The sequence below is a fragment of the Trichosurus vulpecula genome, chromosome 2, assembly GCF_011100635.1.
Source record: "Trichosurus vulpecula isolate mTriVul1 chromosome 2, mTriVul1.pri, whole genome shotgun sequence".
In the NCBI taxonomy this organism is placed as follows: Eukaryota; Metazoa; Chordata; class Mammalia; order Diprotodontia; family Phalangeridae; genus Trichosurus; species Trichosurus vulpecula.
Window position 1 is genome coordinate 268,524,110 of NC_050574.1, and position 26,127 is coordinate 268,550,236.

General features: G+C 40.8%; 1 protein-coding gene across 1 annotated transcript in view; it reads right to left on the reverse strand.

Annotated features, from left to right (window-relative positions):
* The window catches only part of LOC118837508 (tubulin-specific chaperone cofactor E-like protein), a 135,074-nt gene that overhangs the window by 66,217 nt on the left and 42,730 nt on the right, over nucleotides 1–26,127 (reverse strand). Inside the window, exons 9-13 of the mRNA XM_036744433.1 lie at nucleotides 16,129–16,193; nucleotides 12,217–12,350; nucleotides 9,064–9,351; nucleotides 4,590–4,727; nucleotides 4,047–4,212 (exon numbers count right to left, since the gene is read on the reverse strand). Coding sequence (XP_036600328.1) covers nucleotides 4,047–4,212; nucleotides 4,590–4,727; nucleotides 9,064–9,351; nucleotides 12,217–12,350; nucleotides 16,129–16,193 — 791 coding nt within the window. The remainder of the gene's footprint in view (nucleotides 1–4,046; nucleotides 4,213–4,589; nucleotides 4,728–9,063; nucleotides 9,352–12,216; nucleotides 12,351–16,128; nucleotides 16,194–26,127) is intronic.

The following is a 26,127-nucleotide window of genomic DNA, read 5'->3' on the forward strand; positions in this document are numbered from 1 at the left end:
ACAGAATAGAAGGGAGCTGAGAAGGGACACCAGTGGTGAGAGAGTTGGGATCAGAAGGAATCAGGAGAAAAGGAAAAAATATTGGGGGTCTGTTTTATGGCCCTTATCTTGCACTAGAAAGAAGGCACTGAAGGATAGAAGGTTCCGAAGGGTATTTCCTAAAAAAAATGATTGAGCTGTGTGCTATGGAACCATGAAGAGAAAGAGAGGGGGGAAAGGAAAAGTGAAGGAGAGAGGGAGAGTGAAGGAGAGAGGAGAGTGAAGGAGAGGTATGTGAAGGAGAGGAGAGTGAAGGAGAGAGAACAGTGAAGGAGGGAGGAGAGTGAAGGAGAGAGGACAGTGAAGGAGAGAGGAGGGGGTGAAGGAGAGAAGAGAGTGAAGGAGAGACATAATGAAGGAGAGAGAAGGAGAGGGAGAAATGGAGTCGGGAGCAAAAGGACAAGCAGAACCATTTTGAGTCCGTAGCATGTGATGGTTAGTTGAAGGAACTGGGCTAGTTTTGCCTGGAAAAGAGAAGACTCAGGAGGTGGGGGTAGGGAGGTGAAAGCTGGCTTCAAGTATATATGAAGGGCTACATATGTAGGAGAGATTGGATTTCTTCGGTTTGGCCCAAGAGGAGCCAATGGGTGGAAATTACAAAAAGGCACCTTTAGGCTTCATGTCAGTAATAACTCCCTAACAATTAGAGCATCTGGGGTAGAAAGGGCTCCCTAGAGAAGTGCTGAGTTCCCCCTTTGAAAGTCTTTAAGCACAGGCTGGTCAATCACTTGTCAGTTATGTGATAATGAGAATTCTTTCTGTATATAGGTTGAATTAGCTGGTCACTGAGGTCCCTTCAAATTCCTAAATTCTGTGATTCTAGTAAGAAGTCACAGTCTCAGAAAAGACTTCCACTAGCTCTGCTAAGACACTCATCCTACCAAGGATAAATCTGGGGATTTATACGGCCCTCTGAATCTAAGTGTAGCTAAAATCAAGGATTTTTGTTATGGTTCCCTCTCTTAATACAATTTGATTCCATAATTTCAGGTTAATGTGCCTGCAGGTAGGGAATCAGCTGATTGTATTGGTGGGGGGTGAGGGTGGGAGTGGACTGGACATCTATCTTCCCAAGTTTCCTGCATGGGGTCTATGATCCAAGAGAGTGAGGAGATATTCCAGGGTAGACCCGGGTCCTCCTTACATGAGAAAATCTCTGCTTACAAGGTTTACAGCCTTATAGGTAAATGTAGTTTATTAATGTCAGCATTACAAAGTAGCAGTGCTTTCCATGGAGAGTAATTTCAAGTTTCAAGGTAAGGTTTGTTAGGTTCTAAAAGCCTTTAAAATTTTTTTTGAAAGAGTGAAAAGGGAATAGACTGAGTAGATACACACTCAGCAGGCATGATTACCTCTGTAACTCCTTTCTATACCTGTCCTATAGGAAAAAAAATGCAAATTCGCAATTATGTTCCCTACTTTTCAAGTATAGAGACCTCAAAATGGGATAAGAGATTTAATCTAATCCCAAATGGCTCATAAAAGATCGACCTCAAAACTGGCCCCTCTGTTCCCTGTCAATTTTTGGCCCTTGTCCAATGCTGAATATATTATCAAGGGTTCAACTTGGGATAATTTCAAGTCTATGATTTTTCAAGTTTCCAATAAAGGAGAGAAAACTCCCTTTGTTTGTCCAGAGTTCTGGACCTGAAGGTAGGCTTTCCAGATATTTTGATTTGTAAAATGATAACATAATAAGCTGATTCTATGCAGCAGCATTCCCCCTGCTATTACCCAGACCCAATCCCAATCCCATTAGGCTGATATACACCCGGTGACACAAAAGAATGTGTAGCCATTTGTATGGGGATATTGAATTTGTCCTGTATATAAAACTCAAATCCATAATTCAGGAGTCGGGGAATGAAGTCAGAGGTGGGGTTCTGCACACTAATGGGGTCTGTTCAACTCTACTGCTCTGCAGGCTCCTAGTTTCCATCATTCTAGCATTTCGATCTTAATGCCTAGAGACCAGAGGTCTAACACTGGGCATTTGTACTGTTTATTCATTGCTTCTGTGACTCTTGGAGAAAGTGGGGAAGGATGACTGGGTAAGATTCTGCAACTTAGCAGGTACTTAGTCTAGTCTCTAGGTTTTGAACACAGGCAACGAACCCGAGTGCTCCCTGAATTACCTTAAAAGGTCATTGGGAAATATTTAACTAGCTAAATAAAAATATACAATAGAACATAGATAAAGTTGATATGTGGTTTTCTAGGTTAATAGGCAGCCTACAGGGATGCTTATGTGCAGTTTGGTGGCCTCTGTTTCTATTTGAGTTTGACACCATTTAGTCAACAAAAGGAAGAATGACTTGGCATTGGTTGGTGCCTTCCATCTATGGGTGGTAAGTCATGTGATATCTACACTGGATGGAGCCAACAGTCTTTGAAATCCTGGTGAGCTTTGGGACTAAGTTCTTTTCAATCTAGCTTAATTCTGGCCTGCCTCCAAAATACATATTTTCTACCCTTAACACCTTGCTGTTTATGGAGTCTATAAGAGGTGCCACCAGAAAGCCCTTCTCTCTTGGGGCCAGGAAATGGTCTCAGCTGAAATCCTTCCAGCAGCAGCTCAAGCAACCAGGAATTTGGAGAGAATCAAAGCTAGCTTTAAAGCTTGCTGATCAAGCCGGAGAAAAACCTCGAGAGGTTTCCTTTAGGCCAACATCAGAACTATTCTCTGAACTATTAGAAACCCATTTGGAAACATAAAAGCCAGGGTAAGCTATTAGAGGGAGGCGGGTAGGCAAGGCACCATGGCCTGGGCCCCTTAGACCATTTATGTCAAATTAAATAGAAACGAGGTCCACTAAACCATGTCAAACTATGTAAAAATTCCTGTGGGCTGCGTATTGACTTGTAGGAAACCACACATTTATATATTTCTTTCTTTTTTATTAATATATCAACACATTAAAATCAGAAAGGAACTGCATTTCAATCTGGTTTAAGAAGCATTCAGGAGTGTTGTGGCCTGAGGGGCGGCCTGTTTGACCGCTCTGCCTTAGATCATCTGACTTTGGCTTTTCTGTATATGTGATAGAAGGCATGACTGAGAGCTACTTGGACTGTAGGGAGACCAGAGATTGGCCTGGTCTGGGAAAAGGAGCTGAAGCCTTCATTCCTCCCCAAAACTAGGCAACGTGGAGATGCCAGGCCTATATGTTTCCTATTTCTCCCAATATCTTCGGCAATCTTCTATTAGGCTATAATCAGGACACAGAGAATTTCTGCTTCCCAAGTGTGACTAGACAGACCAGAAGCAGGGTCCTCACAAATAAAAATGCTCCTATGAAAGTCCCAGGCTTTTTTGCACATCCAAAGAGTTTTCTCTTAGTTCATAGAAGGCTCCAAACTTCTGATGCTGGCCTAAAGGAAACCTACTGAGGTTTGTTCTCTGGCTCATTCAGCAAGGTCTGAGGCTGACTTTGATTTTCTCCAAATTCCTGGATGTTCAAGCTGCTGCTGGGAGGATTTCGGAGGAAAGCAATCCCAAAGACTGTGATACTGATTTCTCTTTCTAGTTGTGCTGGGGAGCCCTAATTTACCTTCAAGAGGTCCTGGCAATGTTCCAAAGTTGTCTGGTGATGCTGAGCCACAAAAAGCAGATGGCAGAGTAGGAGGAGTAATTAAGGATTAAGGAACAAATAAAAATAAGGATAAATGGTCAAAAATATGGAAATGGTGTGGACAAGGAAGGCTGCTTTCTGTCCCTCTGTTCAAGAAATCCCTCAGGACACTGGTCTTCTTGGGGAACCACGTAGGGAAAGGAACATGGTTGAGGCCCAGGCTAAGACTTAGCAACCCAGAGCAGCAAGTACAGGATTTCAGCTCCCTGCATGATGACTTGTGCATGCTAAAATTACCTTGATCTCTTTTACCCAGCTGAGATATGTCAAAAGAGCAAAGCATCAGGAACAAGTCCACCCCCACAGCCTAAAAGCCTGGTTGTCATTCTAGACTAAACAGACTCGCTTTTCCAGAGAAGGGAAAAGTCTTTTTACCTCTGGAGGTACAACCATTTGCTGGGTCAATTTCCTTCCCATCAACTTTAAAGGCCCAGCGACCTGGGACATTCACGTTTGTGGTCTCTTGGATGTTCACGATATCAGGGGTTCTTGACCCTGGGAGGCTGAAGAAATTGGTGAGGTTTCCCCCATTAAATCCTGCCTAGAATATAGAAGCAAGAGATGTTTTATGACCATGCAGACCACACAACTTTAGCCAACATATCCAGGAACCTGAATTTCAGGATGAGCTGTATCTGTTATTAAGATATGTCCCTTTACAAATCATCGACACTGCAGGTGGGAGGGACCAGGACCTGAGCGGTCCTTTATCCAGTCAATCCCAAGTATAGAGTCAAAGAAACACAAAGTCGGGAGACAATACTACCTGCTTTTCCCATGCTCAGATGAGATCAGCAAGAAGTGGATCCCTTAGTTAGCAGCTGGAGGCCTTCAGGATTCCTGAGAAGGATCTAAGCAATGTAAACCCCAATAATGCAAGTTGATTTAAGAGAATACAAATGGAGGAAGGGAACCTACCTGGGCCATCACTCCACCAAGACCTGTCAGGGGGTCACCTCCACTTGCTGTTCCAGTGGTCCAGTTAATTTCATGATAATTGAAGAGGGTAAATGTGGATGCGCCATCAGAGATCAGCACAGCCTGGAAGGTATTTACCTAGAGAAGGGAATGCACATCCATGACTCAGGACATAGTATAGTATAAATGATTAATGTGCTCACCTGCTATCAGGAAGACCCACTTTCAAATCTTGTCTCTGACTTAACTAGCTGCGTGACTCTGGACAAGCCACTTCAGCCGTTGAAGCCCATTTCTTGATCTGTAAAGTGAAGGGGTTAGACTATATGGCTTCTAAGGTCCCTTCCAGCTCTAAATATGTGAGCTTATGAACTTTGTCTCTTTTATATTCCATCCTCTATCCCAATAATTACCCAGTTGTTTGAATAGTCCTTTTTTTTGGAGGCTGATCGTTGCCTCTTCTCTGAACTGACTCTTTCCAAAAGGGACTACAAGAGATCAGTCCTTTTCTATCTAAAAGAGAATTTGCCTGAGGATTACCCAGGGGCTTACTCAGTGCCCCTCTTACATTTCTGAGTTCTAGAAGACAGAAAAGGCCAAAGCAGGGACTGAGCTTGTGATATGTCAGACTACCTATAGATGGCACCATGAGAATAAAGTATGAGAAACAATTGCCCAACGGGGAGCCTAAATGAACAGTACCTTGTTTTCCCATAGCTGCAATTTGACCAAAAAAAATTATTCTTAAAAATAAATTCATCACAACTGAAGTGGTAATAATGCAGGGTTTGCCTTTTCCCCCATAGCTAGTCTTTAGATTTCTTGCCTCCTTAAAATGGAATTTTGAAAGTGATGTTTAAAAAGCACTTTGTGGGGGGAAAATTGCTACTATTATTGAGCATCACTTTAGATTTGCAAAATTCTTTATGCTCGTGTTTCTCAGACCAGCCCTGAAAACGGAGCCAACCTGGCCATGCCTGTCTCCTAGATAACAACAACATCAGCAATAATAGCTAATAGCTTTTAAGCTTTAATGACTTAAATTAATAGATTAAAACTGCACGAACACTTTTGGGACAGCCTTTGAAATTTGCAGAGCACTTTACATATTTTTATCTCCTGTGATCCTCAGAACAGCCCTTTGAATTAGAAGAAAGAGGGGCAGAGAGAGGGGCAGAAACTTCCTGGAAATTCTTTTCTATTGACCAAGTGGCACAGCATAGGACATGATTTCAGTTCATCTTGTAGGCCTTCTTTGGAGACCCTTTGTCTCATCTATAAACTCCTGAGAAAAGGGATGCTGCAGGGATACCAATGCTCTTTTCAAACAATTTTCACAATTGGCTGACCTGCAACAGTCTGCAGCTCTGCCCACACTTAGGAATGACCCCTTCTCATGCCTCTGCTTTCCGGACCCAGATTTTCAGGATAATCAACTGAAAACAGGGTTGAAGGGACACATAGCACCTCCATCTTTTTAGCCCTTTCCTTGCTCATAAGTGAGGGGTTATTTTCACAGTGACATTCATATCTTCCAGGTTAGCATTCTGCTATAACAGTTGAGAGACCCCAAACCATCTCCCATGGAATTAAACTAAGCTAGAAGATATTGAAGTCATCAGTTTCCTCTTTGGACCACACAGAAAGGCTTGGAGGGAAGGAATCACTGTGCGAGTGGAGTGAAGAGTTTGCATTGTTGAGGATGACCTATTCAACCAAGGGGCCTGTTCTTGCTATAGCAGTCACACAGATATCTATCTGCTTTCCTTCATTGCTGCTGTTCAAAAAATGGGAAAAGTGAAACACAGAGGAGGGGTTCCAGATTATACCGGGGTCCAGTAGTGGGGCGAAGTTAAGTATCAGACTCAAGAGGTAGTTCCCCCAATCAAGGCCACACAAAGACTAGATAAGCTGAACTCTCATCCTCTGTGCTGGGATTCCCTACCAAGAAACAATTTTCTTTCTTTAAAACCAAGTCTAAAACATGTTTTGCTGAAGTAGATTGTAAGAATGATTCATTGCTGATCGCAGGAGACAGCTCGAAATTAACCTGCTTGGGCTAATTTACCAGCAATGTTCCTGAGGGTGATCAACAAACCTTTTAATTTAATTTTATTTTTCTAAACTCAGTAAAGGACAGATGCAGCCAGGTCCATGCTGACTAGAGCAGTAGGAGAAGAGAGGGGAGATGTGCCCATCAGTTTGGGTATGTTTCTTAAAACTATGGTTTTAGCTCTTCTAAGTACCTCTTTTTTAAAATTCAGTTTTATTTTTGTTACTCTGGACCTTTTACAAAAGGAATGTTTACTTCAAAAGATAATCACAAATACACAAACTTAGGGCAGCTAGGTGGTGCAGTGGATATATACAGTGCGGGGCCTGGAGTCAGGAAGGCCTGAGTCACTGAAGAACTTATCTGTGTGACCCTGGGCAAGTCACTTAACCCTGTTTGCCTCAGTTTCCTCATCTATAAAATGAGCTGGAGAAGGAAATGACAAACCACTCCAGTTTCTTTGCCAAGAAAACCCCAAATGGGGTCATGGTGAGTTGGATGTGACTGAAACGACAACAGCAAAACAACAACAAACAAACTTTCTCCTCTCAGCACAGAGGAGGTATAATCCTTCTCTCCCCCTAGACCACCTCAGTCTCTGAAAAGAGAAGGGGAATAGGTTCATATAAGCCTCTTTATTTTTCAAGAGAGTTCTATTCACCCTCTGGGGAAAACAGGTCTGCACATTTGTCCAAAACCTAGAAGAAGATTCAGAAACCTCAGACCACTCTTTACCGTTGTTCCTCCATGAGATTGTCTCTCTGCACAGCTCTGGGCTTTTATGTGTTGGGCCTTTGTTCTGTTCCCTTAAAGACAGAGAGAGGTACTCTAGGAGGAAAGCCCTCTCAGTAGGGAAAGGAAAGGGATCATCAGTTAATTTGGGTGGGACTGGCTTCAAGGTTTTTGTTACTGATGAACCTTTTTTTGCAGAATTGAAGATTGAGCTAGCCTTTTTCTCCAAGGGGCTTAAAGCACTTAGAATATTACCTCATTCATCCTTTTAGAAAGAGCTCTTTCCTAGTCTAGAAATTTACTCCCAAGCACAAAACAGAAAAGATCTAAATTACATTGCTATTTTTTTATTGCTGAAGGAAGTTTTTTTTTTTTAAAGAACAGTGGTCAGCATTTGATGGGCATTTTTTCCTCTTTTTTTCCTGCCACTGACACTAAAATTTATCGATTGCTGGCATCCTGGAGCCTAACGCTGTAAGGTATGAGACATAAAAGGCATAAAACATCACCCACAGAATCATTAGCAATCCATAACCTGACAGAGGGAAATGTATACTTCTTTAGAGCTTATTTCCAGCCAATGCATCCCACTCTTAAACTTGTGTCTTTCTGTTCTACAAAGCCTCTTAGCAATAAAGTGCTTCTTGATACTTGGAATGGAAGGTGCTAAAATGCAATGTGCTTACTGTATTGTGGGTGTGACTCGTAAGCCTGGCAGTTTGTCACCCCTGTATCGAACTCACTAGTTACCATTCCTCACCCCCAACCAGCAGAATGCAGTGCTAAGGGAATTGGAACACGGATGGAATTGGAAATATTCCTAGGAAAGCAAGGGCCAGGTTCTTGAGTGCCTTTGCTCACCAGATGATTTATTCCAAAGCTAAAGGTTTTTCAAACATACCCATCTCCAATACAATCAAACAAGTATCAGGCCCTCCTGACAAACTATGCTTCATCATTTCTTTATGAGTAAAGTTGATTATCTCTGATAACACTGAAAATAATCTATTTTATTTAAACTTTTATCTAACTGCTCATTTGGGATTTTGGAGCAGATGTTCAGCCCTTATTCTTGAAACACTCTACCTGCCCACTCAAATTAACATCAAATAGGAGTAATTTCTGTCTTGGTCACAATAAAAAGTAAAAAAGCATGACAGAAAATGAATTAGGTTATTTGTGTTCCGTATCCAGTAGTCTCTTCTCAGCCTCCTATTAGGTTTTGTGAAAGATAGAAATTAAAGAGATTAGTTTTAGAATTAGAAAGAGGCACTTGTACCTTAGCTATAAAAGGAAGAGACTTTGAGGTTCCTAGATTGGTCACTAATCAATATATGACCTGGGATAGTTCTCTGGGCCTCAGTTTATTCTTCTGCAAAATGGGCATACCATCTTCTAAGAGAAGAAGACAATTGAAAGACTTAATTTAGACTTATGTAATATTTTGGGGCTGGGATGACACATCTTCTTAAATACTACAGCAAGCTGGACTGATTAAGCATGGTATTTTTCTCTCTGCCCCAGAAAATGGGTGAGTAGCAAGACAATGATTATTATACAAGTGACCCCAGCTCCTTACTGAATTTCTATGCTCTAGCAATAAAACTCTCTTAGACTGTTGTTAAAATGGGCATGGATTGGCTGTTGGAACATGAATGAAAAAACAAAAAGGAAAATGTGGAATATTACAGGTGTGGTACTGCTCCCGCCATAAAATGTGACCTCCTCCCATGTCACAATGAACACCCAAATGGCAGAAAAGGTGGCCATGTCTTTGAAGTATTTCCTTATATCTTTGGTGGCTCTTCTCAGGATCACAGGGTCCATGGACTCTCTGTAATAGATCTCTCCTCGAATTCCATTGTGAACATCCGCCCAAAATGGGGCAATGAAGGCCCGACCATCTGTCAGAGGAAAGGATTCTGGAGTAAACTGGCTCACCAGCACATTGAAGGAAACAACCCCATTATTATTGACCTACAAAACAGAAGAAGAGTTTCCTATGAGGGAACTAAAACTGACAATTGCAGTCGCTCATTATGATAGACATCTCCTTAGTCACTGAATGCAAGGTAGCTTTCAAATCACAGATTTGGCACCCTAAAACACCAATTCCCACCATTCACGTCAGGCGGTCTGTTTACTTTCAGGCAATTCCAATGGCTCCATTTCACTTTCAATTTATAGTCAATTTCATTTCTCATTAATAATCAGTTTCATTTTTATGTTCCCTTTCCCATCTTTGTTTAAGCCCGTCATACATCACTGAGCTTGTATATATGCATAAGAGAGAGACAAACAGAAACAAAAACAGAGAAGCAAAGGGAAAGGAGAGGAAAAAGTGAAAAGCTCTCTATAAGACTGGATTCTCATTCTGCCCCAAGAGAGTACTGTCAGTCAAAGATAAATCAGATATGTCTGCCCTCCTCGTCAAAACCTCACCCCCAGAATGAGCCACAGCCCACTGTAAATGAGCCATTTAGGCATATCCTATTGATGTAAAAAATGAGTTCTGTACTCATACTGAGGGCAAAGGTGAAACCTACAGGTGCCGGATTCTGGAATCGCTCTTGCGGTCTGATGACTCCTTTCTACAGTCACAACATAAACGGTGAGCCATGAACAGTTTATGCAGGGTATGTAAATGACTATCTACAGTGATTTCTTCATGATTTGCAAATGGGCAATTTATTACATTACCAAACCTTGCTGCAAATGCATAAGACAATAAGTAAATTCAGTTTACATAGCACCCATAAACAACTAAATCTTCTCATGCATTTGTTAATATAAATGTTTATAGGGGAAAGCCTTATGGTTACCATGCGGCTTGTATAATTTTACTTAGAGAAATTTCCTGTTCTAGGAACTTGTGGTGATCCCTCATATGGGGGAATGTAGAGAACTGTCTTCCTTCCTACTCCCTTATTATCAATCAATCATATTATATGAGCTCCTCGCAGGTAGGGATTGTTGTTAATTCTTTGTTCTCGTATCCCCAGTGCCTAACACACTGCTTGACACACAGTAGGCATTTAATAAGTACATGTTGATTGACTGAATGATTCTTATCCATTATCATATTGGCATCAACAACGGAAAGAGTCTAACAGCAATTACTAAAGAACTAGGCCAAGTATGTGCTAAACTCATTTTGGGGAGGGGGAAGGGGTGCATATTTTCTTTAGGCAAAAAAGTCCCTGAGTACTTAGAAGTAACAAGACTTATAAATTTGAAACTGGAATGGACCTTCGAAGTCATTTGGTGAAATGTCTTTATTGTGCAGACAATGAAAATGAGGCTGAGAAATCACAGGATCTTAGATTTAGACTTTAGAGATCATCTAATCCAGCAGTTCTCAAATTGTGGTCCTTTGACCCCGAGGGGTGCCCGAGATCCTTTCAGGGGTTTGAGAGATCAAAACTATTTTCATAATAATTCTAAGATGTTGTTTGCCTACTAAAATACTCTTCTCTTTTTCACATCTGTGTGAGGCTGGGTTTTCTTCACAGGCATCAGCCAAAACAACAGATAGCAACAGATCGAATACAGAAGTAGATATGAGAATCTAGTGTCTTCTAGTAAGCCAGATATTAAAGAGATTTGCAAAAATATTTAAAACATTGTTACTTTTTTCTCTGCTATTTTTGTTTTAAAAATATAGTTATTAAAATTGATTTAACATGTACTAGGTATATTATTGTTATTTTTAAACGAATTAATTTTAAAATTTTACTAGTTTTAATTTCTAATATGGCAGACATCAATAGAAATAACTCACATAAACAAAAACTCTTTGGGATCCCTGATAATTTTTAAGAAGGAAGGAAACAAGCATTTATTAAGTGACTACTAAGTGGCAGGAAGATGCTAAGCTCTATACAAATATTATTTCTCCCAACAACACTGGAAGGTAGGTGCTATTATTATCCCCACTGTACAGTTGAGGAAACAGAGGCAAACAGAGGTTAAGTGACTTATTCAGGGTCACATATCTTAGGCCCTATTTTGATTCTAAGTTGTTTCATCTCGTCTGATGATTCCACTCTCTCTGAGTGGTCGTAAGGAGGGAGGGGTGCAAAGGTACAATATGATTTGCATAGCCCTGTTGCTAAAAGCCAGGAAGGCTAATGCCCCTGGACTGTGACAGTGCAGAAATAGGCTTTCTTTGACCTGTACTCACCTCACCATATATCACATCATTCTGTCTGCAAGCAGCAGCCCCATTAATCCAAAAGCTTTCTTATCAAGTAAATAACCTGGGAGAAAAGGTGTCCAGTGGTCCCTTGACCATAAATGGCACCATTTGCCTGTACAAACATCTAGGTTTGGAGGGTATGCTCCCTAGGCTTCTCTGTAAGCATAACCAGAGCAGCCCTGTGGTCTGCTTTTCTACAGTTACGAACCCCATAACGGCAGTGTCTCCCCAAAGTGGAACAAAGCCCAAGAACAGCAGCTGCCTAGTGTTTTCCCCTACCCAGAAGAATAGGGAAAGTGATATTCCTCCTGTTGTGGTTCACTGTATCTTTTCCCCCTTGTCATATAGCAGAAATAATGCTTGTGGCATTGGGGCTGCTGCTTCCCTTCTGTGTTTCATCACCCACAAAAACAATTTATTGCCCTGTATACTCCTCCGCTATGAACATTAGCCATTAAATACACCTTTGACTTTCTTAATCATAAAACCTATCAGCTCATGAAATCTCAGAACTTGTCATCTGGCTGCTAATAAATCCTCTGGTCCTGGAGCATCAGAAGAGTATGTTTAAACTACTCTTCTTAATGTCACAGTGATGGAGAAGAAGAGGAGCAGTGCAATAGCTGAGCTGCTTCTCCACTTACATAGACAGTCCGATAAGGAACTCCAAAGAAGAAAACGGGGATGGCCAACTTAATCTCCGATGAGCTTCCGTCATCTACTTTGGGGGTCTTGGTATCATTCTGCCAGAATGGGTACATGAGCTCCCTGGGTTGGACTGTCAAAAGAGGAGGTGGTTAGATAGATGATCGCTCCCTTTGCGCTTCTGGCAGACTACACCCCCTCCCATCTGCCAAAGTCAGCCTCTTCCAGGAAGTCCTATTTGCTCAACAGAAATCACACTGCTTTTCCTAACTGTCTCAGCTAAAGTAACCCGCCTCTCTTCTCACTTCTAGTCTTGGGAAATGGAGGGTGAGAGGGATTTTTTCACCTTGGGATGTCAGCTTCCAAGGGAAAAGGTACATGTTTCTCAGATGGTCAGTATGACTTGGGAACACAGGTATTAACTGATAGATCATTGTGAAATTATATATTTTTAGAGATCTTTGAGGATAAGAAAGCCATTTCTCTCTTCTCTGGCCTCAAGATTACTTTGGACTTATCACGGACATGTTCACTACTTATTTATCTGTATCTGTATATGTTTGTATATGTTCTTTTCCTCCAGTAAAGAGTATGTCTTTAAGGGTAGGTGTTAGTTCCCCAGCACCTAGGACAGTGCCTGGCACAAATGCTTGTGGAAATGAATTAAATTGAATTATCTGTCTAAGGCGGCTTAGGAGCCAGTAGCCTGGAGGCTGGGGGTCTGGATATAATGACCTCTAGGGCTGGAAGGCACTTCTAAACCAAGAATACAGGCTGTAGTTCACAGCAAGAAATAAATGTCAGCTGGAACCTAAGCAGGAGCAGTAAGGGAGTAGAGGGTTTGTAGTAGTACCTGGAATGTGAATGACCCTGATTGAGAATTAATCCTAAAAGAGGGCTGTCTGCCCATCTCTTTCAACAGGCAGACACAGAATCCTGCAGAGGTCAAGGGATGTTGGTCATTCACTTTAGAACTCATTGGAAAGGAGGCTGTGGCATTGAGCCTCTGCTCATCTCTCTGGCCAAGAGGTGAGAGTCATTACAAAAAAGTCACCCCTACTGAAACCGTAATGGCACCTTTTATGACAATCTGGCATCTCTCCTGGAAGCCTCCCATCTAAATCCTGGCCAGGTATGGCCTTGTTTACCTGGGGAAGTGAGACCATTTCCCTTGAGGGAATACTAATGGATTACCAGCATCAAACCCGAACAATATGTTCCTTTGAAGCCACCTCCTTAGCTTCTGCCTGCTTCGGCCTTTCTTCTTATTTCCCTTAAGTTCTGACAATGAATTATCTTCTCCCACTCTTTTTCATTTTAGGGTCCAAATCTATTTTGGGCTTATAGCCTCCACTCTTGAGACACTTCCCGGCTATGCTGTTGAAGCTGACAGCCCATTCTTATGCGGTTCACCTCTTCTTGGGAAAGGTCCCTGGCTCCACACTGATGGAGCTGATAGGTTTGGTCACATTTGGCCAGAACTATTTTGGTTCCTCTGGGAATCTTCTAGCTGAGAAGAACAACAGTTCATATAAAAGAGCCTAGTAGAAAGGCCAGAAAGTAAATGGTCTGCAGCTTGGAAAACTCCCGGCTTTCCCTTTTCTGGAACTGACTAGACAACTTGGCTAATCTCTTTCAATGGGCCAACAGTGGTTAGACAGGGAGAGCTAGCAAGACCAACTGATTATGTTCACCATTCCTCTGATCCTAGGAATTTCTGGGAAGTTAAACAGCATTATAAATTTTGGAAGACTCAGTCTAATGTTCAAATAGAGGAGTGTGAAACTAATATTCTTTAATATGGGAAGATTTCCCAACTTCTATCATTTGGGAAACAACTGAGGCCCTCTATGGTTTTCTTTGAAATGTGTTTAAGAAGCTAAATGATTAGGTGAAGTAATTTCCTAAGTGTTCTGGAGAACGGGGTTCAATTTGTCCATAGTGCCCAGCACACCCACCAAAAGTGTAATAAGTAATAAATGACATTTATATAGTATTTTACCACTCTCAAAGCACCTTTCTCATAACAACTTTGTGAGACAGGCACAATTAACAGTGTTGCCCCCATTTTATAGATGGGAGAATTCTGCTAATGATAAAGGAGCTCTTCAGAATAAATCTTTAGAACCATTTCGCATATTTATCCTTTCAGGTAAACACCTTGGGAACCAAATCCAAAGTAAGTTCCCATGCTCAGTTAACATGGAAACTGAGCACTTTGATAGTCAGGTAGGAGATCAGTGCCTCAGACAGTACAAAGTGCTCAGGTATTATATAAGGGTGGGGGGGGGGGGGTGGGGGTGGATGTTATCCCCCATTCTGTCCCTAACGCTGCTTGAAAAAAATAGCAGACTGTGACCATGGAGATTTTCTACATCTCCACTCCCAATAGTTGTACTCATTTCTTAAGGTTGCTGATATTCTTCCTTCATAAGTGGAGAGATTTTTTGGTTCTAATGAGTTATAATTGGACTTTCTGCCACAAGGACAAGGGAAATATTCCATGTAATGTGGACAATCAGTCAACGTTAAACCTAATAACAATACTGACGTGAACATCTGGAAAAGTTAGCCATGGTCTGGGTACTTGTTGAATGAATAGTGCTCCAAAGTGGGTCAGGCTTAAAATGCAATCATTGCCACCTCAGAGATGTGAAATTAACTCTGTCTTATCTTCAGGTTATGAAGAGAAAGAAAAAACCCAGAATTTACAGCACTGCCAATCAGTGTGAAGTTAATGGAAGAGCCAGCCCAAGAATTCTCTGGGCTACCATCAAGTCCCTGAAATTAAGACTGAATATTTCACTGGAAAAATTATATTTCCCAGGGGCCTCTCCTCTCAAAGCAAAAGGTACAGAGAGGTGGGGAGAAGACCTGCATTTGAATATAATTTCACTGTTTTTGGTCACAGCATCAATACTGCTTGAAGTTTCCAAAATAACACAGGAAAAATGATTGGGTTACAGAGGCATCTTAAACACTCAGACCCACTATAATCATGTTTTTATAGACAAGGGATAAGAAAAAAGAGACATAAAATTGATTTTAAAATTCTGTAGAGTTTTTTCTAATTTCAGCTTAAAATTCGAAGAAATGTCATGGAGCACATAGCAAAAGGGATAAACAGATATGACTTTCCATCTAATGGACAGTTTTATGACAGAAAAGCTGAGGATCATTAAGATGCAAGGTTTTTCTTTTCTACCTGGAATTTCCTATCTGTGGTCTGTAATACAGGAATTTATGAAACTCTCAGAGTACTTTAAAATTCTCTTTGGGTGATTACAAGGAAAACCTTCAAGTTCCTTATTCCAGAAATCCAAAGAAAGATAATATTTTATGTTACTTTGTACCAACACACACAGTTACTCTGTACATACTTAGAAAAATAAAGCATTGAATCTCAAAGACCAGAAGACCAAAGCACACATCTAGTCCAATATCTATCTAAACCAGCATCCCCTCTATAGCAACTCCAATGAATCGTCATCTAGGCGTGGCTCAGAGATCTCCGGGGAAGGGTGATCTACTAACTCCATTTGAATTATTTTAAATGTGTATTCTATGACATGCTAATAGGGAAACCTGGCCTGGCAATGTATATTATGTTGGAACATTTTTAAAAAGTAAAAGAGTTAATAAGATATTATTAATTTCATTTATCAACCAACCAATCAGCAAGCATTTATCAAGCACCTACTATGTGTCAGGTACTGTACTGGGTGCTGGGTATACCAAGAAAAATTTAAACCATGAAACACTTTTCAGAATTAATGCCAATGTTTTCTGTTATATCTGTAGGCACATGCTCGTACACCTGCCTTTAAACATATGGTTCCTTCAAGAGCTTCATCATTATGAGTCTAAGAGTATGTAAATCAAGAGTGCTTAAGAAAGTCAGGAGTACTCACCTTGGTGCCGTACAAGTGTGAAGATGAAAGAGACCCAAATTCTAAGTAATGATGAATAATTCATCCTGGAATTTTAAAAAGAAAAAGAAAAAATACCCATAGGGCCCCAGTAAATAGAGTACCAGATGCGCTTTCTGGCAAATCCCTAGGCACATCAAAACTACCATGTAAAAGCTTCACATAACCACAGCTACCATTACGAATCAGGTTAAAATTTCAGGAAAGGTGGCAGGTCCCTGTAAGTTCAACACTTTACTAATGAATTACTCCCCCTTTCCCCCATGACAAGAAGCTAATTTGAAAGTGTAATAAGATCATTCTAGTCCTAAGAGTAAATTGTCAAGTAGGTTACAGAATCAACGAATGCTCCAAGAAAGGCAGAAAAGGAATCTTCAATGCAAATACATTATTAATAAATAGCACCTGATGAGAGAGACCCACGTCCTTCTTTAATCCCAAGAATAAAAACTTTCTGCTGATCCTCTGTGAGGCACAGTGTTTTTAGAATGAATGGTTTTCCATTGTGATAGACTAAAAGACAATTAAAATGAGACGAGCTTCTCTGGGGTGGAAAGATTGTATGTTTATCATTCAGTTCCTCTGAAGCATGGAATCAAACCCTCATTTGGAATTTTTGCCCAGGTACAAAAGCAGTACACACCTATGTCTAAATCAATATTATGTTGTGATAATGTCTAAATCAATATTATGTTGTGATAATGTGTATGTGTGCATGGCAGGGGTGGGGGAGTGGGAGGGGGAGGTGCATATGGAGAGAACATCAGGACCTTGCCTTATAACATATAGTAAAAAGTGGAATATGGTCTAAATGTAATTTTATTGTAATAGAACTAATACCATTAAATGAATCCAAGGACAGTCAATGGAAAGCAAACTCATTTGTGTTCAGTTTTGCTCCCATTCATTTAATGCCAAGAAATTTCCTCTACATTGTAGTGAAGATATACTGAGCTTATGGGAGTTTGTACTACACTGTGGTGCCAGCACAGATGCCCAGCCTTAGTTGTATGCATACACATGTATAAGAATTTAAGTACATGCATATGTAGTGGAATCTGTTCAAAACAACCTTGCAAGAAAATTATGATTTTGATGCATCATAGCATGCAGTTCATAGTGCTAGTCCAGCCTAATGTTTGTGAGCAAGCAGTGGGTCCAACCTACGAGAAAGAGATCTGTCGTCTATTTCCCAAAGTTACCAAGCACACATACACTCCTAATAGAAGCATATCTTAAACAATCACTTTGGCTGGAACTAGTACCAGGACTTGAGCAAAGAGCACACACAAGCTCGAAACAAAGGGAGACAAGGTACACAGGGTTAGAAAATACCAATCACAATTCATGTTCATAGTCACATTTCGGAGTAAAATCGTTAACAAGACAGAAAAGGTGGCACTAACCTGTTCTGTAGAGGCTGAGGAATTGAGTCAGAAATATTAAACCAAATCTTGGTAAACCAGGAAAAAATTAAGTAAAACAGGAATTCATGTCAGCTCTCCCCTATTTGATGCCAATTATTTCTGATTACTGAAATGATGTCTGAATCTCTGACTTGCTCACGAAACCAAAAATTCAGTTTGTCTTGTGCTAGAGGCAGATAAGTGTTGAATTGCAATCACGTTTTTTTCTATTGATTAAGGAAAAGTAAATCTAAAGATCAGTTTCAGGATTGCGTAAAGGGGTTCTTTTCCTGAAAAACTAAACCTTTTTTTTCAAAGTAGATTCAGATGGAAATGTCAGGTACTTGGAGCTGAAACCTTGGCCTTTTTTGATCAGAATCACTTTGCACTGGAAAACACAAAAGACCCCCTCCCTCCTCAGCCCCTAGACCTTTGTACCCAAAAAAAGGCAACTAGATAGAGTTACAGAATTAGCATCAATGAGCATGGGAGGAAAACACAAAACTTAGTTGCTGCCCCCCAAATGTAAAAGAAGTTGATTTTTGAGCCTTTTTTTCTGTTTCTCTGAACTACTGCCATGTATAGACTATGCTAGTTTTCATAGGTATATATGTAAAGTAGTTAAAGAAATCAATATGGTTCTTTCTCAAACTTTTCTAGGTTTGATTTCATACCTTTTCTCTAATCCACCAGCTCTAGTAAGAGGGAATAGTTGACAGGCAAGGTGAAGTGAGGGCAGCCACCGACTGCATGGTTTCTACATCCAAAAAATGTACTGGGTTTTTTTTTTTTGGCCATTTACTGGAGACACATGGCAACATTTACATTCTAGCCACACAGTAGGTGCTTAATGAATGTTTATTGGATGAATGACAGAATCATGTTTAAAGTTAATACACACATAAGCATATGTGGGTGTGGGAATTTCCAGCAAAGAGACAACGTGCACACTCAAATTTGAAAACAGCAGACATCTAGGGTATGAAAGGGAAAGGATGAGTTACTCTTTAGACACACTGCTACAAAGAGGAACTCATTCTTCATTCTGAATGTCCATGATTTAAAATGAGAGCCATGCTATCAACATCAAAAAGCTATTTTGCAAATCAATGCAAATTTTATGATGAATTCCACATCCTTCTATGGGCCAGATTTTCCATTTCAATTGTGTATGGATAATACTTTGGTGCAAAATCCCATTTTGATTAATTTGATGGGGAAATGGGAACTTTAAATGACAGTTTACTTTGTGTTTTCCTTCTAGAATACTTGGGTGTTGTAGTACCAATGCAGATTCATTTAATTCTCTTTAACCCTGATGATACTCGAGATGCGCTCGTGAATCCCAGGCGATATTTCCTCAAGGGCTTGCACACCGCACAAATGCTAAAGGGTTGGGTTTCTTTTTTCCGTGCTGTTTAAAGTTGAACCAAAATCCTGACTTCACCTGGATTCATCCACACCCCACCTCGAGTTTTCAGGCCTGTTGTTGGCAGAAGCATCTTGCTACAAATAATTGATTCCATTAAAAAAGGAAGACAACATCAATAACACTGGGTAGCTTAGTTATTGCCATGGTCCTATTTCTCCAAAGTAGATTAAACATTCCTGACCTTTAGGAAACTCAACTTTATTGTCATTGTTCAGTCTTTTCAGTCGTGTCTGACTCTCTGCGACCCCATTTGGGGTTTTCTTGGCAAAGATACTGGAGTGGTTTGCCATTTCCTTCTCCAGCTCATTTTACAGATGAGGAAACTGAGGCAAACAGGGTTAAGTGACCTGTCCAGGGGCACAAGGCTATTAAGTGTCTGAGGCCAGATTTGAACTCATGAAGATGAGTCCTCCTGACTCCAGGCCAAGCATTCTGTACACTATACCACTGGACACAATAGGATGCAATCTAGTCTGATGGATATATGCCTGCACTTGGAGACATGAGACTAGACATAGGGGTGGGGAACCTGCAGCCCTGAGGCCACATGTGGCCTTCTAGGTCCTCAAGTGCTGCCTTTTGACCGAGTCCAAGTTTTACAGAACAAATCCTTTTATTAAGGGGATTTGCTCTATGAAGTTTGGATTCAGTCAAAGGGCTGCACTTGAGCCCCTAGAAGGCCACATGTGGCCTCAAGACTTCAGGTTCCCAACCCCTGGTTGAGCTTTAAATTTTACTATTGTATTGACACTTACTAGTCTTAAGACCAGAGACAAAGTGAACAAACCTTTCTGAGCCTCAATTTCTTCATCAATACAATACCTCTCAGGGTTGTGAGGAATGTGCTTTGTAAAACCTTAAAATGCCAAGGAGATGTGAGTCATTATCATTAATAGTGAAATAAATTGGATGGAAATCCCAAATCAGAATTTCTTTGGGGATCAATATAAGTATGGAAAGAGGCTGACCTAACTTACCATCTCCTAGACTTTATTTTTAAGTTTATTTTTTTAAAATCTAAAATAATATTTTATTTTTGCCCAATTACATGTAAAGACTATTTTTTAAACATTCATTAAAATTTTTTTTGACTTCCAAATTTTCTCTTTCCATCCAACACCTCCTTCCTCCCTAAGATGGTAAGCAATTCGATACAGGTTATACATGTGCGATCATGCAAAACATATTTCTATATTAGTCATGTTGTGAAAGAAGACACAGATCAAAAGGAAAAAAACATAAAAAAGTGAAAAATAGTATACCTCTCATAAACTTTAAAAACAAGGCTCTGTCATAGTTATTCCTAGTTCAGATAAAATCATCTGTGTGCCCAGGGCAAGTGACAAAATCTCTCATCTTTAGAATGAAGAAACATCCTATTTGAATGAGGTGAGCACAGATTTGAGTGAGGTAAGCACAAATTTCTGGTAGCACTTGAAAGGGGAAAAAATCAGCAGAAACACAGAGCTAACCCTATCTGTCTCCTGAACTCCAGTCCCACAGCATCAGCTGCCTATTGGACATTGCAACCCTGATATCCTCTGGACAACTTAAAGTCAATATGTCCCAAAGTGTCCTCATATCATTCCTTCAAACCCATCTTTCTCTTGAACATCTCCATGACTGTCAAGGTCACAACTGTGGTGTCATCCTTGTCCACACTCTCTGTCTATAGATCTAATCAATTACCAAATCTGGTCACATCGATCTCCACATCTCATATATTTCCTTTTCTCTCCACTCACAGCCCCTACTCTCATTCAGACCCTCATCACTTCTTACCTGGACTATTGTAATAACTCTGTAAGTAGTTCCTGCCTCAAATCTCTCCCCAATCTATCCGTCACTCGGATGTGAAATTATTTTCCTAAAGCTAAGGACTGACCAGTGTCACACACACTCTTCTCAATAAACTGCTGTGACTCCCTACTGCCTGCAGAATCAAATATAAACTGTTTTGTTGAACATTTAAAGCTCTTCACAACCCGGTTCCTTTCTGCCTTTCCAATATTCTCACACATGACTCACCTCTGCACTTACCTCTGCAGTTAAGCCATCCTGGCTTACTTGCTGTTTCTTACATACAACACCCCCATCTCCCATCCCTATGCCTTTCCACTGACAAACCCTACGCCTTGCTTGCTCTTCCATTTCACCTTGCTGGAGACAGCTAGGTAGCACAGTGGATAGTATGCGATTTGGAGTCAGAAAGATCTGAGTTTGAATCTTGTCTAGACATAGTTGTGAGACCAGGGACAAGTCACTTAACCTCTCGGCCTCAGTTTCTTCATCTGTAAAGCGGGGATAGTAATAGCACCTACCTCACTCTTCCTCACAGGGTTGTTGTGAGGAACAAATGAGATAACTTATGTAAAGCAATTTGCAAACCTTAAATCACTACGTTGATGCTACTATAATCATCTCCGGCTCTTAGAATTCCTGGCTTCCTTTGAGACAGCTCAAACGCCATCTTCTGCAGGAGAGTTTTCTTGGTTTTTCACCTCTCCCTCCCCACTTCCACCCTCAGCTGCTGGAACCTTACCTTCCATCCACTCTGTATCTGGTATGCACCTATCTATATGTATGTTGTCTCCCATGATTAGAATGTGACCTCTTTGAGAACAGGGGCTATCTTTTTTTCTTTTAATTATCCCCACTGCTACCAGATAGCAAATGCATAATAACTGCTTGTTCATTGATTGACTAGTGCTGCATATAGATGAGACAGGTTGGTTGTGTTTCTTAGGAAGACAAACAACAAAACTTTCTAAATGTAGGTGGAGTGCACCTTAAAGGCAAACATCTTTCCACATTTGGGTTTCTTAAGTTCTGCACATCTACGCTAAAGTTTTACGCCAGACCATCAAGTCTGGCAAAAGGGTCGATTACTAGTGCTATATCTAAAACTACATAAAATTCGGAGGGTCTTAGGACACATTTACTAGCACAGTGTGGTGGAAATCACACTGTTTGGTGTCAGGAGAAACTTGCCCCAAAAGTCTCATGAACAGTTGGACATTCCTAAAACAACTCAACGACAACAAACACTACTTTTTGTTGTTCGGTTATTTTTCAGTTGTGTCCAACTCTTTGTGACCCCATTTGGGGTTTTCTTGGCAAAGATACTGCAGTGGTTTGCCATTTCCTTCTCCAGATAATTTTATAGATGAGGAAACTGAGGCAAAAAGGGTTAAACAACTTGCCCAAAGTCACCCAGCTAGGAAGTGTCTGAGGCCAGATTTGAACTCAGGAAGATGAGCTTTCCTCACTCTAGGCCTGCTCCTCTCTCCACTGTACCACCGAGCTGCCCTACTAAGTGACCCATGAAACATGGACTCTGATAGTAGAGTCAGAACAGAGATGCTAGTACATGAGACAGCCAAGAGAAAAGATTCCCAGGGGCTCTTAATTCATAAGTCCGTTGGTAGTACCAACCCTGTAACCTGAAGAATTTATACCTTAATGTACATCTGAAAAATGGGGATAAATATAGCCTTGACTTTCAGGTTCTGTAGCCTTGCAAATTGATCAAAATGAAGAAAAAAATGTCAGCCTACAAAACTTTTAAAGAACCCATTGCACACCATTTTTAATTTTTGTCTCCTCAGCACCTAGCAAAGTGTCTTGCATGTAGCAGGTACTTATTAAGATTAAATTTGAATTTTCAGATGAGTTAAGCATGTGCTAATAATCCAGGCCAAAAAGCATTTATTAAGCACTTACTCTGTGCTAAGCACTTAGTCTGTGCTAGGCACTGAGGATACAGAGAAAGTTAAAAGAAAAGATGATTCCTGCCATCAAAAAGCTTGCCTTCCAATTGGGGAGACAACACGTAAACAATTAGATACATGTTGTTGTTGTTCATCCTTCATTTTTGTAGAGGACCAATGACATGATAGGGTGATGTTTGGACTTGTGGGTGAATTGAATTTAAAGTGAGGCAGGACCCACATGTAGAAAGATATTTATAGCAGCTTTTTGTGGTGGCAAAGAATTGGAAATTAAGGGAGTGCCCATCAATTAGGGAATGGCTGAGCAAGTTGTGGTATATGAATGCAATGGAATACTGTTATGCTATATAAGAAATGATAAACAGGTGGTCTTCAGAAAAACCTGGAAAGACTTCTATGAACTGATGCTGAGTGAGGCGAGCAGAACCAGGAGAACACTGTACACAGTAACAGCCACATTGTGCAATGACTAACTTTGACAGACTTGGCTCTTCTCAGCAATGCAAGGTTCTAAGACAACTCCAAAAGGCTCGTAATGGAAAATGCTATCCACATTCAGAGAAACAATTACGGAGTCTGAAGGCAGATTGAAGCAGACTATTTGCTCTCTCTCTCTTTTTGTTTTGTTTTGTTTCTTCTTTCTCGTGATTCCTCCCATTGTTTCTAATTCTTCTTTACAACATGACTAATGGGAAAATATATTTAATATGAATGTATATGTAGAGTCAATATCAGATTGCCCGCCATGTTGGGAAGGGGGAAGGGGAGAGAGGGGGAGAAAATTTAAAACTCAAAAGCTTGTAGAACTGAATGGTATAAACTGAAAATAAATGAAAAAAATAAAGCGAGACAGAGTTGTACAAAGTCAGCAGCCTCACTCTCTCTTCCAGAGTCATTTAAGTCCAGTGGCAGGACAAAAGTTAGGATGATTGGTGATGGCCTGGAACGCACCTTGGCATCTTCAATGTCTTACCAAGTTCTAAGTGCTCCACAGTGTCTGCTTTAGCTGCCTTCGTGGCCACTGGGACAAACTGTTCTCATCCACTCATTATAGCTAGCAGGGGAATGTCATCACATGCTTGGGGTAGACACCCCCCCCCCACCCCCCACCAAACTCACCAATGTGTTTGAGGTCTGTTGGTTACTCTCAATCTGGTTCAGCCCATCTGCCAAGATGGTTTTACCAGGGTGTGGCCACTGCACACGCTACAGCTTCTTGGAGCCACAGGTTAGAGCTGGGTGAAGGTGGACCCAAAAGGTGGATGAGCAGCCCTGAAAAGGGCTCAGCAAGCCCTCACTCCAGAGGTGCCAGTCCTCCCTGAACACCCCATACAAAGTAGTTGGGAGGTACTCTGAGTGGAGCAGCTGGAGGTGGGGAGAGGAACCAGGAAAGGACTTCTGGAACAGGTAGAACTTGACCTGAATTTTTGAAGGAAGGAAACGAAGAAGCAGAGGCAAGAGGCCAGAAAAGTCCAGGCTTGGGGGGGCAGCAGTTAGTGCAAACGCATGGAGACTAGAGATGAAGGGTCATGTTCAAGGAAACGGCAAGCAGGCCAGTGCTGAAATCTAAGTTTTTAAAAGAGTTTATGTCCTTGGGGATTGGGGGATAGTAAGAGAAGAATGGCGGTGGGGGGAGTATATGGAAGGACATCATAGCACAGTGGGACAAGCACTAGCTTTGGAGTCAGAGGATCTGGGTTCAAATGCATCCTCTGATACTTAGTAGTTATGTGACTTTGCAGAACTCTCCATCTCCATGGGCCTCAGTTTTTTCATCTGTAAAATAAGGACTTTAGGTGACCTCTCAGGTCTCTTTCAATTTTATAATCTATGGTTCTATGTACACATGTGGGATTATACAAGGTAATTGGAGGGAGGCACTGGTAACCAGGGGTGGGGCAGGCAATCACCAATAGGTCGAATCTTAAAATGAAAGCTACAAGATACATATATTTTCATTAAGTAAAATTATCCACTTATTATTCAGATTTCTTTTGCGTTATTGACCCCACTTTATTTTAGACTCAGAGTTGTGGACTGGTGCTTTACAGATAAACTGTAAGAAAAATTATCAAGTAGTTCCTTGAAAAGAACATTAAATGCCATGTAAGTGCTTATTAATCAACACAGGAGACTCAATAACTCTAGGAGATCAATAACAAGAAAACGTTTTCGTCTCTAAAATGTGATTTAAGTTTTCAAAGACATTATTTTTTGAAAACTATTGACTGGAAAGTTACTAAGCCAAGGAGTTTAGATTGGCCAGTTCTATGGGAAGAGACATACAAATGACTCACAATTGGCCCACATCTAACATCCTAGTCAAAACTTTTTGCTAGTAAACTCCAAATGAATTGGGGCCTATATACTTCCACATAGTTTCTCAAGAAGAAGGTTCATTCATAGGCAGGAGTCAGCTAAGATTAAAATTTGCTCCACACGATAAACAGCGGTTTTAGGACCATTAATCCATCACTTTTCAAGGGTACTAAGTTGAAACAAGAGTTTGTATACTGTTGAGGATAAATAATACATGCCTTCTTCTGCAGAGATGAAATTTCATTGACTGATGGTTAAATGTTACAGGTGATAGAGGTAGGCAAGACACTTCATAAAATACAATCATGCTTGACTCACCAAACCTAAAATACTTTGAATCAGATGAGTATCTAGATTTCTGTATACCTAATTGGGAAAGAACATAACTTTGTAAAAAAGAAGAGGAATATTTCAAATCCAAGATCTCTAAACTTCTCACTTTACAGAGTTGTTGTTGCTGCTTGTCCTTCATTTTTGAAGAGGACATCATGGGGTAGTGTCTTGATTCGTGGGTGAATTGGATTGAAGTGAGTATAACGGCAACCACATTAGCATACCCAGGAAGGCTGCTAGCACAGGTTCTTTTATCTGCTTTACTAGGAAAGCAACTTAAAAGGGGTCAATGATCTTCTTTAATTACATAAAAGACAGAGAAAATATAGAGAAGAGAAATAAAGACCAACAGACAGGGCTCTACTGCCTGAATCAAAGCCTTACATTCACCACTGAATCCAGAGAGCCTTTACCTCTGAGGAGTCAGGGAGCTCTGAACATACGGCCACTCAGAGTCTGGATCAGGGAATCACAACATCTTTCTCATCAGTGAGCCCCCAAAGCAAAAGGTCATCTCTTAGAATATATACTCTTTAAGCTCAGTGCCTAATTAGAAATTAACAAAAGGTGTGTAAGCCTTCCAAAAAGCAAGCAAGCTTCCCTTGATGGGCTCCATATGAGGCCTATTGATGGGTGGGGGAGATCTTATTCCCCATTAACCTTATAGTAAGGCAGAGTTGCACAAAGTTGTCAACCTTACTCTCTCTTCCAGAGTCATTGAAGTCCAGTGGCAGGACGAAAGTAAAAAAGACTGGTGATG